At 41.8% G+C, this 17,906-nt stretch overlaps 1 protein-coding gene across 5 annotated transcripts in view; it reads right to left on the bottom strand.

Annotated features, from left to right (window-relative positions):
* MICAL3 (microtubule associated monooxygenase, calponin and LIM domain containing 3) overlaps positions 1-17,906 on the bottom strand; it is a 166,249-nt gene that overhangs the window by 20,793 nt on the left and 127,550 nt on the right. For 3 of the 5 annotated variants that reach the window (XM_075440824.1, XM_075440806.1, XM_075440833.1), the window contains 8 exons: positions 15,484-15,588; positions 14,719-14,847; positions 14,242-14,333; positions 10,814-12,686; positions 9,789-9,883; positions 5,982-6,032; positions 4,030-4,137; positions 2,638-2,731 (listed from right to left, as the gene is read on the bottom strand). In XM_075440824.1, the coding sequence (XP_075296939.1) occupies positions 2,638-2,731; positions 4,030-4,137; positions 5,982-6,032; positions 9,789-9,883; positions 10,814-12,686; positions 14,242-14,333; positions 14,719-14,847; positions 15,484-15,588 (2,547 nt within the window). The other 2 variants (XM_075440799.1, XM_075440816.1) reach the window with 2 other exon arrangements.

Raw genomic sequence — 17,906 nt, 5'->3', positions numbered from 1 at the left:
AGGTCAGAGATTTGAGGAATTAAAGTTAATGGAAGACCTTGACAAAAGCAAAATTTGAAATTCTTCACAGACAGGAAAGATAACTAACAGGTAACATGCTAAAAGATGGTAAGTGACACAGAGAAGCAGTTCAGATGGTCTTGCCTGTCTTTTTCTACAATAGAAAAGAATCATCACAAAATACAGAATTCTGTTTCTTCTGTCAGGATTTTCAAGTGTCTATTAGTACGAAACTAATAGTAATACTATCTAAAATTTCATATTTAAATGCCTAAGTCAGTGAGTGATTTGTTCTTTCCCTACAGAGAGGGAAGCTGAATAGCCCACTCATTACAGAGCCTAATTTGTTCTCCTAGAACAGTCAATACTGATTGCTGTCCATGGGACAGCCATTACTTCAATCCTGCATTGCAATCCTTCTCTATTTATGTGGACAGAGTATCTGCACAGGAGGCATACCTCCCACCCTCCCCCATTTCTTCCCCTTGTACAAGCTTATTAAAAAGAAAACGATTTTTTTTTTTTTCAGATGACCACACCACTTTACACACTGCACTTCCCTTTCTTAACTTTTGTTTACACGTTTTCATTAGGGGAGGGACCGGATCGGAGACAAGAGCGTGACTGCACACCTTTACACAATGGCAGCTGCTGAAGCCAGTGGTCACTGTTAGGTCAGTATCTCAGGCAATACAGATGACAAGAAAATTATACTGTCCTCCTGAATAATTAATGGCTATTGGAGGCAGAAGTTATTTCTACTTACAGAATTTGACATCTCAGACTTTAAAAAATAAGATGAAGTTCAGTTATTTTATTGCAAACATGTAAAAACTCCATGCAAGAGTGACTAGAGAGTTGAAGGATGGAATTGACCTGTAATCTTGTGTTTCAGTCAACACAGGTTAGAACACGCTTTTTTTGCCTCCTCCCCTCCCCCCCCAAAACGTGTTTCTTGTTAATTCCCTGAAATAACTGGAAGAGCTTGGGCTGGTGAATTCTTTACGACAGAGTTAAGCTTCTGTAACTATAATGTATGATCTGTTGATAGAAACATGTTGCAAGAGCAAAGCATACCCTAGAGACTTCCTGAAGAAAAGAGATTCATTTTGCAAAGAGTGACCTAGAATTTCATAGTTCTGCTAGCAAATTCACAAATGCACAAGCTCATCTAGGACTGCTTCCATTTCGGGAGAGTTGGGAGTGAGCAGTTCATTATATAAGGGTTTAATTCTGCAGCAATCATTACTCTTCGTTGTATTCTGCCCTCTCAATGTTTTTTAGGCATTCTTCCACCATTCTTCATTCTTCACCATTCTCAGCTGCTATGTCTTATGTGAAAGTCATTTAGCAGCTGAGTAATCAAGATGGACTTCAGGTGAAAAGAAGAAAAAGGAAAAGAACAATTAGAGATAAGAGAGGTGGTTTTAGTAAGTGCAGTAACTGGTAGGCCAGAGAGCAGAGTGCAGCTACAAACAAACACACAGCATAAGGAAGGGTGCAGCACCACAGAGAAAGAGTTTCCGCACAAGGCTATTTTTTGACCCCACAAATACAAAAGCCAGTCAGATCACAAAATCATTGAAGTCCTCAAGATTGTTCTCCACACTCGCGGCACCGATTTGCTTTGGTAACCACTCAGTCTTGCTGCTTTGGCACGCCCTTACGGAGCGTCAAACATACCTAATACTGGCTGGGTAGTAATCGGTGGGTGGCAAATCACAACAGACTTTTCCTCTGGTGAACCTTCACTGCTTAATCAAGTTCCATCTTCACAGGCATAGCAGCTGCTCTTCCATCCAAGCAACAAGCTAAAACACTTCCCAAACACCTGTTCCACTGTTGCCATTTCTGATCTCTGATCCTTGTAACCAGGTACGTAACCCTGGGCCTGTTGCGTATAGGCACACTGCATTTGCCTGTTGGATATCTGACTCCTTGCAATCAAGGACTGTTTTTCCAAATCATTATACTACTATCAACATTATCTGAACCAAGTACTCCTCCCCTCCCATGCTTTGCCAGATCAGATGATACTCATTTAATTTAATTTCAAGTACACATAACATTCCTTTAACAGCTTGACATGGATACCTTTCAGTACACATGTGCATTTCTGCTCTGCACAACTTGGAAGCGGCCAGTGTGCTGGGCTGTGCAGTGAGGAAGATGTTCTGTGATGGCCCCTTGTAAGGACACTATACCTTGATAATCCAACACAATAGAGAAAGCACACACAATTTCACAATTACTTCCTTAACGTACAAATAGCGTTCTCTTACTGTGACAGCTTAATGTGAATTGCAGCTAGGAAACCCCTGTAATTTTCTAGCAGTAACATCCTGTGGTATGCAGAAACAGTCAGCCAGCCATTACTAATAGTTGGAGGATTACGTCCTAAGCCTCAGGCAAAGACAAGCGAACTGAGTCTCTGCCATAGGGAAGTCCCAGAATTAGAAGAAACACAGGAACAACAAAGGCCTCAAAAAGATAGTAGAAAAGGAAGATCAGATTCACACTGGATTCTATTTCTAGGATCGAATGGTCCATTTGCCTCTAAAATCCAACCAATTATGGACTGCTGCACAAGCACTTCATAAGAAAACATTAAAAAGCAAACCAAGTTCTGATGGATACCTGCTTCTCCCCGAAGGGCCTTCTCCACAGCAACCCCTCTCTCCTCCAGTTGCCTCTGCTTCTCTTCCACTTGTTCAAGCTGTCGCTGGATGATCTGTTCGGAGAAGAATGAAGCAGAACCTCACCAACAGCAATTCTCCTGCTCTGTCGGAAGCACTCATCCAGCACTAAGGGACTGCAGTCAAATGGGCCTTTTCAAAAACAACTATCTGTGTTCAGCAACACACACCTCCCCACCCCGTTGCACCCTCTCCCTTAATTTTGCAAACACCTTGATACTCACTTATTTGCTACAATTCCAATTACCTTCCTAAACGCTGCAGTGAAAGGTGATGTTATTCAGTCAGCCGAGCCCCCACCTCGAGTTTTAAACAAATCCCATCACCTATAGATGATACCAGCAGTTTTCCAACAGATTCTCTGGTAATTAAAGATTATTTTGCTTTGCTAGATTATGCTGCTGGGTGAAGTGTTACCAATCATAGGTGCAGCTTCAGCAGGTATTATCCGACTATCACTGCTCCATTCAGTGCATGATGCATCATTCATCTCCAGCTAGAAAGGTGTTATGGTCATATTTTTCTCACTGTAAAACTATCATGATAGATTTCAGACTGTGCTGGTTTTGACTGGGATAGAGGAGTTTTCTTCCATATTAGCTTGTATGGGGCTGGTTTGGATTTGTGCTGAAAACAGCACTGATAACACAGGTATGTCTTAGTTATTGCTGAGCAGTGCTTACACAGAGTCAAGGCCTTTTCTGCTCCTCACACCAAGTCACCAGCGAGGAGGCTGGGGGTGCACAAGAAGCTGGGAGGGGACACAGCCAGGACAGCTGACTCCAACTGACCAAAGGGTTATTCCATGCCATGACATCTGCTCAGCATATAAAGCTGGGGGACAAAGGAAGGGGAGGACGTTCAGAGTGATGGTGTTTGTCTTCCCAAGTAACCGTTACACATGAAGGAGCCCTGCTTTTCTGGAGATGGCTGAACACCCACCTGCTGATGGGAAGTCAGGAATGAATTCCTTGCTTTGCTTTGCTTGTGTGCACAGCTTTTGCTTTACCTGCTAAACTGTCTTTATCTCAATCCATGAGTTTTCTCACTTTTACTCTTCTGATTCTCTCCCCCATCCCACCAGGAGGGAGTGAGCAAGCAATTGCGTGGTACTCAGTTGCCAGCTGGGGTTAAACCACGACACAGACAGACATTCTTCCCATGTCTGTGACATGATATCGGATTTGAAAGAAGGAGTAGCAGCAATCATGTGGAAATAGAGGAAAGTTCCGTCTCTGGATCCAATTCTGACACACTCAGAGCAATGTCAGGATCATGGTGCTTTCGCATGAAGTTAACTGTCTGCCATGACAAGGAGATTGTGAGATACTACCTGAGCTCTGTGTAACCTCTTTAGCTCCTCTTGCTTGGCTTGTCTACGGGCAGCTTTCTGTACTCGCCGGGTCAGCTTGGCATTCAGTTCCTCTTCTGTGTAGGCTCTCTGAAGAAAGGAAAAGAAGGAGTAGATTTTATTTTCATGCTTAGAGGTATCTGGGGACGGATGACCGTTTTCTCTTCCAAAATCTCAGAAGGGAGGTGTTCTGTCTTTGCCATGGCTGTGTCAAGTCAAGCTTCTGTAGGCAAAGGTGTTCACAGCGCAGTGAGCAACAATTTCAGGGTCAAATCAGGAGTGAAGAAGCATCTAAGCCAACTGCAAAGCTGTGATTTTATATAATCTCCCACCCCTGTCTTCCACTGCTATATGAAACCTCTCCCCAAAGATCAAATCAATTTTTATTCTATTTCTCAATAGATTTAGCCAAATGGATTTAGTTAAATGAATGAGTACCATGTAGAGAGGTCACCTTGATTTCATTTTAAAAGAGGCTAAAGGCATGTCTATATGAATAGTTACAGCAGTATAAGCTACGAAATTATTATAGACTAGTGTAGTTGTATTGGTACTCCCCTCTCCCTATTTTCTTCTGGAGCAAGAACATCCATAGCTGGGAATCATATTGGTATAACTGGTAATGACTACCTGTGTAACTTTCTGCAACTCGTCTATGAATCACGAGGGCAAAAAGACATTTGAAAGCAGAATGACATTCTGGTGTGAGATAGGAAATCCCATCTCAAAACAACCCCACAAAACTGGCTGGTGTAAAACAGAGCAAACAACGCCCAAACTAAAACTAGAATATTACAACACCAGAAGCCATCCAAAAGGAGAAAGGCTATGTTTATAGAAATAGAAAGGTATTTCCTCCTATTTTTTTTTCCCCTTTCCATGAAACTAGTTTAAAAATAAGTAAGTCTTTCTAACATTACTGAAATGGGATTTAGTATCTTATCAGGTATACTAGTTGGTTGCGTTGTAGTCTAGGAGGGCTTCCTCTCCTCGACTTTCAAGAGCGTCAAAGAAACTTCACAACTGCACTAAGTGAACCACAGTGAAGAAAAGAACTCTCTTCCCACATACATGTATGTAGGCTTTGAGGGACAGCTGTAAACAGATGTCTTCCACTTCTGGAAAGAGATCTTCCCCATGGATAGTCAGCTTTAAGAACAAAATATTAAGACAGATCACTCTGAAATTTGCCTTATCTACTTACTGTACTGCCACATTGGTCAGTCTACCTCTGGTTTATTGTTCTCAGTGAATAGAGTTTAAGGGAGGATCACATCTCTACTAAAAATCCCTCAGATAGGTGTTTAGCAAGCACCATCATTAAAGCTCCAAGAAGTTAACACTTTACTCTTTCTTGGCTCTTTTTTAAAACACAAAATCCACAATGATACCCAAATCGGAAGGTAAAGCGATAGAGGGTGTGACTTCCCTATCTCATGGAACACTGTTGTGACTGTGAAGACAGGACGGTACGAATTTCAGAAAGTAGCAACATTCCTGGAACAGAAACAACTTCTGTCTTGATTTTAGCTCAATACAGAGTTTCACTAAGGCTTCAGTGAACTCAACAATTTTGAAGGACGCTGATTAAAGTGTGATGATTCACTTGAACTCGTATTGAAAGTATTAAAAAAAGAATACGCACACACATTTAATTGCTTCTGAAGCTCAAAGATCATTCACATCGCTCTGTACAGCAGTGCACTGCTGTGCACTGATCATGCATTCCAACCAGACAGACAATTCGGAGCTTAATGCATTTTTGGCAGACAACCTCTACAAAGAATTTACTCCCCATGTCTGCTAACATCTCACGCATGCACAGTCAATGTTTGTGATGTTAGTGCACATGTGATGGGTAGCTATGGGTTCAATGGGTTAATATAGGGACATGCAATGCAACGATGGCCAACTAGTGGGAATGGAGACACTACCTTTGACGAATATGATCTCTTGAATGCCAAGGCGTGTGGTACATAAATCGACTTTAAAGGGGGGATGGTAAAGAAAAAAAAAAATAAAAAAAACATACAAAATGAAGCAAAATCAGTTCAACATTGAAAACAGATGCACAGTAATAAAACAAAGCTGTTTTTAAATGAAACATAAAATTGTGCAAATGCTGAACGTGACCCAGACTGATGCAGCACAATGGAACTTTTGTCCACAAAAATAAAGTTTATAGCACTCTTCTGAAGGCCATTAACTTTGGTGGCCTCTTTGAAGATACAGTCAACTTGGAAATATGTTTTTCTAGAGGAATTTTCTAAAGGCCTTTATCTACCTATGGTTTTAACGTGCACTGAGCAAGTACACATACCTACACATACAAAATTTTGGCTTAGGATTTGGAATAATGGCTTATGCTGAGGCATGTTTGGTGTGAACCAGCTCAGCCAACCGTGTATTACTCTGTCACACAACTCTCCATTTACAATCGGATTTACAACCTCACATAGGAGTTGTGTTTGTTTAATGGTTTAAAACTATCTCTGCTTCATAGAAATGATCATTTGCATTTAACTAACATTCATAAATCTTCCTCACTGCTTTGTGACAGGAGAAACACCAGACAGGCTCAGAGTGGGTTGTGTCCCACAGTAATGGAATCTCCCTGTCTAAAAAGAGAGCCTCAGGAGCTAAAATTATGATGAAAGGAGGAGAGAAAGATCACTACCATTTCTAATCCAAAGACATTCTACGTTACCCTGTACCTGACAATAAGGCAAGTAAACTACTTCGGGTTTATAATAGAGGTGAATTTCCCTTGTGTCATAAAGTTCAGAGGGCATTGTGCCATTCTGGGCGAACAGCCAGCATTTTGCATTTTCACATTCAATTAAAAGAAAACAGTCACCATGAAAAGCCATAGAACAACTTCAGCACGTATGCAAACTTCAGTAAAAAAGCAAGCTACCTGCAGTAGTAAAACGCACATCTGATCACAGGACCACAATTGTACAGCAACAAGGACAAACACATGCACAATGACACACACCTACAAACACGAGACCCACAGGGCATTTACATTAGGAATTCTTTACAAGATGCTTCTCTTCAAAGACACTACACTAAACAACACTGAATTAATTCTGCTGATCACAAAGAACAGGCTAAACAGAGCAAGCTGTCTGGGACGCAAGCTCACTACAACTACCGAAAAAGCAGCACAAGCAGACTTTCAGTTCGGAGAAGGGGTTCACATAAGTGAATGTGGCACACAGGAGGTCAGCTCTTACCCATAGTAAGTAGCAGGTAGTCTGTAACTTAAAAAAATATAACCCCCACCCCAAATCAGTACAAACCTAGTTTCGTCAGTCTTGAAGTTCAGTTATATTTCTTTAACAGCAAGGCATTCCAGTGTTTCTGTGTACATTCTACATCCTTGGACAGGATGTAATAAAACTAGGTAAGTGGAGTCCTCAGATTCATCTCCTCTAAATAAATGCATTCTCAAAACTATTGTTTCGAAAACAGGCAGAGGCTGAGCAAAGAAATTCCAACGGGGGGGTTGGACTAGATGACCCACAGAGGTCCCTTCCAACCCCTACTATTCTGTGATTCTGTGATTCTGTAATGTAACTTCAGCAACAGCAAATGGGAGAAAAACAGACAGCCCCACCATGCCCTTGGCAGAGCTGGTGAGATACTTTCAGTATCAGGATTCCAGGCATCTGCCACTGTCGCCTATCACCTATCCTCTCCAATGCTTACTTATGAAAGTTTTGGGTTTTTTTTCTGCAAAAGTCATTTTAAATCAAACTAGCTCAGCACGGGAAAAAAAAGTGACCACCCAGGCATACTGAAGTCTGAAAACAAGCATGGATTTTACTGAAGCCTAGCTTCCTCCTGAAGGAGCTCACAAGGCAGAACAGTAACTCTGAAACTCTTATCTGAACCCCTGTATTGCACATCTGTCCTCTGCTAGGCACAGGTACCTCATTCTTCTGCATCTCTTGGAAAATGCAGAATTTCTCATGAAATGCCTTGAGAGCATGCAAGAAAGAATGGAAGGGGGAGAGAAAAAAGGGAATAAAATAAAAACAAAATAATATTCCTTTTAGAAGAGATCTAGATTAACCAGGGAGACAGATTGAGAGGTAAGTAAATACAGAAAAATCTTTCTTACTTCATCAGCTCCTTCCACCAGCCTTAAATTCATTAGATATTCTAATTCATTCCGCTATATATACATAGAAAGCATTTCCTATGACACTTGCAGTACTTCCACATCTTTGCCATCTGAGCCAAGTATCAACCAGACCCTGCCATTTGAGACTGATACGTGCACACTGGACGACAAGTTGGAGACAGGAGGCACAGACCACTGTGCCTGTGACGCTACCCTCTCAGATGCTCTCCTCTTCCCGAGTGTTTTTTAACTTGTGAACCAGGCACCACCAGAAGAGGATAGGGGGACACATTTATCATTTTTCAGTTCCAGAAGGGCCTTAGTGTTCTGTGGGGTCAATGAAATCTCTACTTCTTCCTCCAAACCTTGCAAACTCTGCCTAGCAGCACTTAGAAGCTCTCAGGAATGAAAGAAGGGCTCTGTTCCATTATTATGATTGAGCAGTTCCTCACATTTTTCGCTTATTTTTGCATGAATAGTGCCATCCAAAAACTGAAACAAGTATTTTAAAGGCAAGTAACTTTGGCACTTGGCTCCCACCATATATTTTCCATATATAAATATGCGCAAATAAACTAAATTTATTTTTCTATCTGGGCTTTTATGGAGACCACTGGTGTCCCCTCTTTCCTCCCGAAAAACTTCGTTAAAGCACCATTTGAAGTGAAACTATTTTGGCTAGAAAGCCATTGATATGTCTTACAACAAGACATTACAGCCCTAGCTAGGGAAAGTTGGTCAGGAACAAGAAACAGCTTTCTCGGAAGAAGCAGAGCTCTTACCAGACTGTGCTGGAACAAGAACACCAGGTTAAGACCAACCCTACAAACTGGCATTTCATAGCGACTCACTACCGTGTATTTCAGCTGCACAGTTGTTATCTACACATACAGAGATATGGAAACAGCAACTACCAAGAAGTCCTCAAAGAAAACACGGTCAAAAATGGAAGAAACAGCTGATGGCTCATCATTTCTCCAGAAAGAGAAGGTACTAATTCAGACTGTACACGTTCTCTTCTCCCAGGAAAAACAAGCAAACCTGCATGAGTTGCAGAACTGCAGCCTGTAGCTTACCTCTCAGTTGATGATCTGTCTTGACTGTGTTCTTGATGTATGCAAAAGCACATTCCTCTCTGTAGTTAGCTGGGAATTCTATCACTTCAGTCTACCAAAGAGGCTGGTAAAACCGTATCCTAAAAACGGACCCTTACAAATAGTGCGAACTATCTCATTGTTATATTTTTGCAAGAACATTAGAGTCAGTGAAATTTACTCTTCTGACATTAAATGTCTGTTTTCTGTAGATAATTGGCATACTCACGACAGGGAGAAAAATCACTATTCTAACTGTGATATTAGTTATAAAGTAATGTCACTGTGACACAGCAGATCCTTCACATAATAACAGTGGGGAGTAGCTTGCAATTGTGATACCACGTGAAAGCAACTTATTTTCAGCAGAAGTCAGCCAACTTACAGGAAAGCCTGATCCATGGAAGAAACAGTAAGAACAACAAAATTAATCACCCAAGTTTCTGATGTGGTTTTCTGAGCCTGTGATATGCACGACGCTAGATCCCTCTAAAATGCATTTCCCATCTGCCTACCTCTCGCTTTGATTTCTGGGAGGAACGTTCCAGAACATCATCACTGGAGAGGTCAGAGTCCTCTGAGAAACTCAGATGTTGACGGAGCTGCAAATCTGAGAAGCCAGGAAAAAAAAAAAAGTTAAGAGAATTGGTAACTTTTCTTTCTGTAAACATTTCAGAACTCAGCTGATAAACTGTTTGACTGAGGTTCAAAAACACTTAGTTCTTTTATGGCAGTCTTGGTTGCTTCACCTGGGATTACAGAGTGATCAGAGCAGCACTGCTCCGCAAAATGATCATTATCAGTTAGAAACTTCAACCTAAGAGAGCATCACTTTCTGCAAACACTGTTAAAAATAATGGTCATGATTCTCCCTTTGCACTGTATCAATGCTCTTACAGTAGATACAGCACTTGGATGACAGCAGCTGGCACGATTTTGGCTATTTGTACAAGGCCAAAGAAATGTAACATGTTCACTTCCAATCACATTTATGGTTAACTTATTTACTGTATCGCAAGTTGCCATCAAACATCTCTGCCTGCACCTGATGGCATGCGAGAGATTTGCATGAGGCCGCAGAATCTCCACTTCATAGGTCAGCAGACAGCTGCCAGATCATGGAGAACACAGGAGTAACTGCCTCTCTGCAGTCTTCAGCATCCAGGAGCCAGGTGGAAAGAAAGAGAACAGACCTCCCAAGGAAAAGATGAGGATCAAATTTAAAATAGAGGTGAAATGTCACAAACAACTGATTCCAACAAACAGTGCTTGTTTCTCAAATCGGTCTAAGGCAGAAAACAGACATGCCTTGTAAACATTGAGAGTGAAGCTTTTATTTAAGGACCCATCTTTTTCAATGGCACATTAACTAATTCTGTCCATACGCAAACACACAATTCTAGTTGCTAGCACTTATCTTGATCCGCCCATTTGATGCTGGGCAGCAGTGTCATTCAGCACAGTACCTCAGTGACGACAAACCCAGCCAAACTTACTTTCAAGGATAAGTAGCTGTAGAAAATGTACATATCTATTATACCTGCAGCTATAATCAACGGAGAAGCTTTGTGCTTGCCAGAATCCACAGTGGCACTACTTGAGGGGGTACTTGGGCAGGATTTGTCATCGGTTTTCTTCTTCTTGTCTTTCTTATACCCAGAGAAAACAGACTTCCACAATGACCTAGGCTTTGTTGCTTCCTCTGTCCCACCACTAGATTTGTCAGAAAGCCTGCTGTCATTTTTAGATTTCTTCTCCTTTTTGTTCTTACGAGGGGAGAACAGAGAAGTTCTTTTCTTACTCTTCCCACTGGAGCCTTCTGAAGAGGTGACAGACCCTTCAGGTCCAGCCACATCAGCAGCAGGAGTGGAGAACTTCTCACCAGCAGCATCATGCTTTCGTGTGGATCCCTCTGCTATTTTCAAGGCCAGATGCTTTGGAGAGTCATAAAACAACTCTTTGGTCTTCAAGGGCATAGAAGATGCCTTTCGTGCCCTTGTGGCCCCAGCAACTGCTGCAGCCATCTCCATATCTTTCATCTTACACAACTGTTTAGCCATGGCATCACGCAGTGCTTGGCTCTTGACAGACTTCTCTCTGGCTCTCATTCTTTCTTCAGCAAGCTCCTTGGCCTCTGCAGAAATTTCAGGCAACACTCTCTTCTTTTGGTTAACTCCTGCTTCCATTGACGGTGGACCACCATTTTCTTTGACCAAGGGCAAAACAAGTAGTTTCTCTGGTCTTGGCCTGCTGGTAGGAGGTGTAAAGAACTTCTCATGAAGGTTTGAGTCCTCTGTCCTGTCATCGTATGTATCCTCTACATCATCAGCAAACGGAATCTCATCCACGCTCTCTGCAAAAGACTTCCGCACATCATCTTTTTTGGCCTGGGTTGACTCTTTGGTAGCAGAGGTTGGCTTATGGCGTGGGGGAGCAGGAGGTGTTGATGCTGGTGTTGGAGGTGACCTAGCTTCAACCTCATTCTGCCAGACTGCCTGATGTCTCTTTCTACGCAAAGTGGCTGGTTCTTCATCCTGAGGAGGTGGTGGTGGCGGACTTGATGGAGGAGTAAGCATGGTAGAGTCAGAAGTGTTGAAGCTCTGGCTAGCCATAGTTCTCATGTTAGATGAGCTCTCCTGAAGGCCAAGTCCAGAACTGCTGGACACATCTCTCCTTACTTCACTGGAAATCTTTAGGTCTTTTTCTGATGGCGATTTTGGAGTAAGCAGGGAAATCTGCTCATTTTCTAACTTGGACAGTCCTTGTCTTCTTGGGGCAGGCTGGGGTTTCACAAGATGGATCCTTTCATCCCCTGAAATATTCTCACTATTAAAAGTCTTCAGAGGAGCTGTCTCAAAAGAAGATACATTAAAGTTCGTCTCTGAGCGCTTGTTTCTGTCTACCGGGGTGAGTCCCAAGCTCCTCCGGATTTCAGCACTCTTCATCCAGAACTCTTCTACAAGGTTACTTCGTTTCAGGGCTTCTTCTGCAGTAGCAGGGCTCCCCAGTTTTTCCACCTCGCTATCCTGGCCCCGAAGGACCAGTTTGGCTAAAGGAGTAGACGTTAAGGCTGGGACAGGTTGGAAACATACTGGAGGCTCCACTGGGGATGGAATGGATGTTTCAGCAGAAGGCAAAGGCTGGGAGCAGATAGGCTTTTGAGCAGATGCTGGGGATGAAGCCAATGCTGGTGCTGCTGGCTGAGACTCTGCCAGTGATGTAGGTGCAATGGCTTCTGGTGATGCAACTGGCTGGGATAACACTGGAGATGGTGGTACCAAAGGGCTCTTAACTTTCCTGTCTTTGGGAATTTCATCCTTTGGTCCTTCTTCAAGAATGAAAGGCTCAGGAAAAAAGCGTGTCTCTGGAGATATTATTGCACGGCATACTTCAGCCAGGGGATCTTTTACATCCTAAAAAAAATGAAAAAAGGAAATATTAGTCGTCACTGGGCACATTAGAATACTGTTTCTTTTTTTTTTTTGCTTTTAGCAAAGTTAGCAATAAGGAAACCATCCAAGTGTCAAAATACGAAAAAACCCACAGATGGTATCCCATTCGCAGGCCTGGAACATCACTTAGGATTTCTCATCAGGTATGATTCATTTTTCTGTCCCATTGTATAAACCATCCTTTGTAGATGATAACAAGGCAAACACTGCAGTAAATTCCAGAAATCTGTTTCTATCTTTTCCTGCTCTCTCCCCTTGAATCTCCAACTCTGTGTATTGTGGTGGTCCCTTATCTCAGACAGATTTGATCCAAGTCTCTCCAGCTCTAATCAATATCACACTTCCTGCTGGCTAGCATCTGCTGTAACGTTTTCTTAAAGCAAGGGGTGCTTTCCCTGTTAAGAGTAAATTAGGCTGCAATTCCCTTGGCCCCTAATGGTCTGAGAAGTCTTGGTTTTCACCTCCTACATCCAGACAGCCATATTACTCAGTAGCACAATTCATTGTTTTACAATTTAACCCTTTGGCAGTGGGCTCCTCTTACTGAGTTCTGGTATTATTCTTTCCAATGACATCTTTTGCACCATCTTTCTTTTGAATGCAGACAGTTTGGTTTAACTGACACGTGACCGTTAGAGCATGCTTGTATGACATGTATTATACACCCACGTCCCGAGTACTGCGTTTAGGCACTGTCCTGACATAAACAATGTCTACCAGACTCATTAGATGGTCCTGAACCACGCTCCTACCCCCCCAGTTTTAATAGAAAGTGAACGTTGCCAGTAATTGCTGCCGGCAAACCAGCCTTGTCTCATAATGTGTCAATTGTAAAAGTAAACTGGCTTATGACAAAACTCTCTAGGATAAAGTCTAATCTTTTAGTAATTCCTTAAAAACAAACACTGGGGAGGGAAAAATTTGAATTGAACATTTTAAGGGTCAGGTACTTCCTGCTCTTCCAGCCCAGCGGCTGGAAACACCACAGCATGCTTGCAGGCCGACTCCAGGGTTGCCAACATGACAGTACATCGTTGCCATGTCTCACTTCCTTCAGCTGAACTATGCTGTTACTCTGGAATAAATACGCACTGCTTTGGTTACTAGCGGGTGCTACAAATACAATTTCGAATTGCAACTGTACAGAATCTGCTTTTGTTACAGAAAAGACAGCCAAAACAGGGTAAACAGGAAACACCTTACTTATGGCTCCCCTCGTGCATTACATATATCTTGTTAATTGCATATTGAAATTAAAATACCCTGTGTAATTGCTTTTTGGGCTTCATGATGGGAACTTGTGTGACAGAGCCACTACACTCTGAAGATAGGAAAGAAAAGGTAGTACATTATTTTTAAAGTCTAAATGAAGTCAGATTTCAAGAAGACCAACACAAGTTATAGAGACAGGAAAGGAGGAAAGCCCATTGCTGTCAGTCCTCTTTAGTTTATCCAACAGACTGTTCTACTAAACTACAGGTAGTAAGTAGAAAATTTCAAAGATTCCCTTTCTTACCTCTGCTTGTTTTGCTTTGGGACTGTCAGCTGGAGACAGAGGAAGAACACTGTCGCTAGCTGACTGGATAGGGATGGACAGCTTGCACGGATCTAGGAAAAGCAAAAATGTTTCCAAAACCACATGAGACCGCTAATATTCTACTTATTTGTTACACATAGCAAGTAGCAACAAGTTTCTCAGCTTTTTACAAGCTCTAAATTGGATGTCTGGAACGTAGTAAGAAATTGTTAAATGATACAAGCTTTTTAATGTAAAAATTTCTACAAGAGAAAGCAGTTAGATGGCCTCTCATGCTTTAGGAAGCTGTAATTAATGGACTCAGAACACTTCTCAATGTTAATGCAAGCACACGCCTCGCCACTGAGTAGTGAGATGGTTCAAATCCAAGAGACTGTCTCCTCTTAAATCTAATAAATGTATAGACCATCTCAAATGCAATTACAATCATTCAAATGCTGATGGGAAAGCTATTACCTTCTGTCACACTGCAAGAAGCACCTTCTGCTCCTTCATCATCTTCATCTTCAGAGACTTTTAGTTCTGGCTCTTCAATGGCACCCTGATGTAAGCGAAACTCCGCTTCTGCATCAGATGGGATGTCATCTGATCACGGATGGGGCAGGGGGGAAAAACAAGAGATCTTGGATACAAGTCCATCAGGACAGCTGCTTATTATTTTAAAATCTTTCATAACTCTTTCTTTCTATTCACATGGTTCTAATTACACTCGTAACCTGAACACCTAAATGTTTCACTTTTTATTTTGTCTGCTAATTAGAGTCATTTAAGCAGTAAATGATGGACTATTAGTACAAACAACTAAATAAGTAATTGACATCACACCTTTGCATTTTTCTGGAAATTTTTCAATCTTGTCTGGCATATGGAGTTCATTTTACACCAGCAAGGGAAGATTTTTGGGATACTGCGGACTTTTCACAAATTTAACTCTACTTCTGTTGTTCAGCAGGATTAGTACTGAACACGGACACAAGGTCAAGCCTCTAGTTAGCAGATGGTAAGAGGACATGAGAAATTTATTCTATAACCCATGGCATTGAGGTTCTTCTCTTCCTTTTTGTCCGTTCACTCCTGGCTCCCCCTTCCTCTTGACTATTTGAAACAAACTCCTACATCACTAAAAATAAGATCAGGCTTAAGTACCCTTTTACAAACTATTTTCTGCCAATACAATTCTGCTCACCTAACAGGTTTAAATGATGCACAGTGGTACCCTACCGTCATCCAGCTCTGCACCCGTGTCTCCCTCTTCACCTGCCTGCCCTTCTGTGTCTGCAGGCTCGGTGCCCAGCTCGTCCTCCACATCATTATCCTCACATGGAGCTACAATATATTCAAATATTGAGAAAAAAAAAAAAAACTACACAGTAAAAAGGCTCTACATTGAAGTGTACCAACAGTTCAGAGCAGAGATATTTATTAATTACTGTCAAAACAAGAAATCCTGAAATATGTTAGCTGGAAAGACATCTATGGTGAAATGACACTCCCAGACTCCAACGAATCAAGGAATGCCCGCCCTTGGGGAGTCTCCAAGGCATCTGCAGTGAAAGCAGACAGGGCTTTTCTAAGCAACAGACCTTGTGAAAAATTTAACAGGAGGAGGACTGGGAGGCCATCAAACCAGAATAAAGTTTACTGTTCTTCCAGAAAGATTATTTTCTTTACCACACCAGAACAAGCTGCCACCACTTTATAGCATATGTGTCTTCGGTGAAAAAAGAAACCTCACAATGTAGCACAACTGTTCATCTTGAAATCAAAACAGGCTTTTGCGGATGTAAGTCAGAGACAGAATCTAGCTCTGGGGTTGATCATTATTACATTTGGAAGCTGTTTAACTCTGTGTAGCTACAGTAGTCTTTGGCAAAAGAGTCTCAGAGACTTGATATGCTGTATAAGTAACTCGGTCACAAATTAATTGAGACACTTGAAATAAAAAGATATACTCATACTTTCTGTTACAGATCATAATCTGATTTGCTGGGTCAAAAAAAAAAAAAAGATTCTTGAATTTATAACTCTGAAAAGGTCATCTGACGTTACTACTTGTGACAGGATTTAATTACAGGAGGAGAGACAAGACCAAACCGTGGGGTCTAAATTTCATTATTAAACAATACTTTTTTTAAAAAAACCTAAACCTTATGACACCTTGTCCCATCTCTAGTGCTACGGATGATTTACTTACTATTAAATACAAAAAAGAAGAGAGCACTTCCATTTTTTTTTTCCACAGTAGAGTCAGTTGACTATAGCTTTAGATTTGTGCAGCAAGTTAGCATCAATTCATGTTCAACAAGATGCAGATATTCAACTCTGTTGTAATTCCTATTGCAAATGCATACACAGTCAGCATGTATTATTATGCACAACGTTTGCACACTCATAGGATACTGTCCTATAACAATAACAACATATATTTATAACCTTCTTGGTTGCACCTATACCAGTAAACTACGTGGTTCAAGTCTCAGGACCTGAATGCATACGGTGTCAGTATCCTGTCATCTCTAGGAGGGCTGCTGGCAGCTGGTTCCCACGGTGGGGCGGAAGGCTGTCTGCAATAGGCAGTGCGGACACAGCCTCCTCATTCTGGATGGCAAAAAAGTTTAGGCCATGTGAGAGCAAATAACGCTGTGCCAGCTTTCTTCAGAGTCAGGGAGTAGCCCCTGATTCTTTTTATTTACTAGTGATGATAAGCCTTTTGGAACCATTTATATGCAAGCATTGCTAATTAAGACAATCATGAAAATAAATCAACCCTCCCTAAAACTGAGGTCTTGAAGGCTCTCCTCTTTCTCTAACACAGGTTTTTCGTTATTTCAAAACACAGCCTTCAGTGGGTCCTTTGTCTTCTTCCTTCAACCTGAGAATTTCTCTTTTTTGATGCTTTTCCACTCTGCAGTATTAAGACAGACAAACATATGGGCTAGTTCATTTTCTGTTAACTACTGGGAAAGGGCGTTACACTTACGTGTGACAAAGCACTGGCCTATTCCCTTACGTCAGAGGTTTATAAAATCCAGAATCTTACAGACGTTGAGCGTAGGAGACTGAGTCGTACAGCAAAGGCTGGACTGCCCACAGGGGCATATTCAAATCTACTGAACAAAACCAAACTGTGTCCCAGTCTGATTGTTGCTTAGGTATGCAGCAGCTTATGTTATTTTGGAAATAATAATGTCATGGGATGGTTTTATGGTAGCAGCAGATGTGAGTAATCTTAACAAAAACTCGCAAAAAATGTAACTCTGCTGTCAGGAAGGTCTGATAGCGCTATGTATACGTGTGTCTTCAGATCCAGAAACCATGAGTTGACATGATGCACATAGGGAGTGTTGGAGAGAGAGGAGAAAAATCAACTCTTCAGTAGGCTGGTACACAAAACTCAACAGAAGATTACAGATGCATAGGTAAGTAACAACTTGGTGCAAGGGTGGATCCCATTCTGAGGGACACGGAGGGATTGCAGGTGGCTGGTTATATTATACATATACTGTGCATATACGTATACGCAGTTAGGATAAGGAGCAAGAGGCCAAAAGATGTCACACAATAACTCAGAAGCTACACACTATGGCAGCCAGAAACCGGGGTCAGCACTTGGCTCGTATCAGCTAGCAGCCGTGAGCAGACTG

This window comes from Opisthocomus hoazin, chromosome 1, assembly GCF_030867145.1.
Source record: "Opisthocomus hoazin isolate bOpiHoa1 chromosome 1, bOpiHoa1.hap1, whole genome shotgun sequence".
Taxonomy (NCBI): Eukaryota; Metazoa; Chordata; class Aves; order Opisthocomiformes; family Opisthocomidae; genus Opisthocomus; species Opisthocomus hoazin.
This window is presented reverse-complemented; position numbering and strand designations above follow the sequence as displayed.